The 956-nt window shown below is 28.5% G+C and overlaps 1 protein-coding gene across 1 annotated transcript; it reads left to right on the top strand.

The window, feature by feature from the left end:
- Positions 1 to 217: 217 nt before the first annotated feature.
- On the top strand, positions 218 to 950 carry LOC108745322 (putative fatty acyl-CoA reductase CG5065; the record flags this gene model as incomplete). Its single annotated transcript, XM_018484191.1, has 2 exons — positions 218 to 494; positions 828 to 950. Coding segments are annotated over exons 1-2 (336 nt in total), but the record flags the coding sequence as incomplete, so codon positions are not given.
- Between the last annotated feature and the right edge of the window lie 6 nt (positions 951 to 956).

Here is a 956-nt window from a genome sequence, read left to right as displayed (position 1 = left end):
CTACATCGATTGATCGGCGAATAAAGAAATTATATATTTGCTCTTTCAACCTTAGATTGCAAAATTATAATCATTTCCGGTTAAAAGCATTGATTTTCCGACAGATTTCATTGTCTTACGGTTATAAAACAAAAATAACATATATTGTGCTCATTAGTCATTCTTCTATATAAGCATTGTTTCCAAATTTACAAACATTTATCGCGTTAGTAAAAGTGACGATCAAATTCGACTACCTGTACATTTTGCTAAGTGTTTTTATCAATTTTATTTAAAAAATAATGGACAAGATGACTGTAGATCCATCCAAGTCGATTCCTGCATTTTACGCTGGACAAAGTATACTTTTGACTGGTGGAACAGGATTTCTGGGTAAAGTTTTTATCGAAAAAGTTTTACGATCTTGTCCAGATGTTCGCGAAATATTTCTATTAATGCGACCGAAGAAAGGATTAAGTATTAAAGAAAGACTCAGTAAAATATTAAACCTACCAGTAAGTTGGATATACAAAAAGAAATTTTTGTAAAAAATTTTATATTTCTTTAAATTAGTTAAGTTATTTTTACGTAATTTTAAAAAAGTGTTTGATAGAAAAAATTACTTTTGAACGAATTACTAAATGCTATTTTAATGTTATCACTGAAAATAATCATCCTTCAAAAGAATGTTTGTAAATTTTCCAACTAGTAAATAACAAAATATTGAAATGCATTAGTTAAAAATTAAACATTTTATTTTTATAAAAGATTGATTAAAAATATGTTAGAGTAATTGTTACAACAGAGAACGATACAGATTTATAATTTATAACGCCTCTCTAATTTAGCTATTTGAAAAATTGCGCGAGGAGCGACCTTCGAATTTTGAGAAATTAATTGTAATTTCTGGTGATGCCAGTGAGAAAAATATGGGTTTGTCGGCTACGGACAGGCAAATGCTGGTTGAAAGAGTGACT

This window comes from Trachymyrmex septentrionalis, unplaced genomic scaffold (genome assembly GCF_001594115.1).
Source record: "Trachymyrmex septentrionalis isolate Tsep2-gDNA-1 unplaced genomic scaffold, Tsep1.0 C3524892, whole genome shotgun sequence".
Classification (NCBI taxonomy): domain Eukaryota; kingdom Metazoa; phylum Arthropoda; class Insecta; order Hymenoptera; family Formicidae; genus Trachymyrmex; species Trachymyrmex septentrionalis.
Note: the sequence above shows the minus strand (reverse complement) of the source record. Positions and strands in the feature narration are given on the sequence as shown.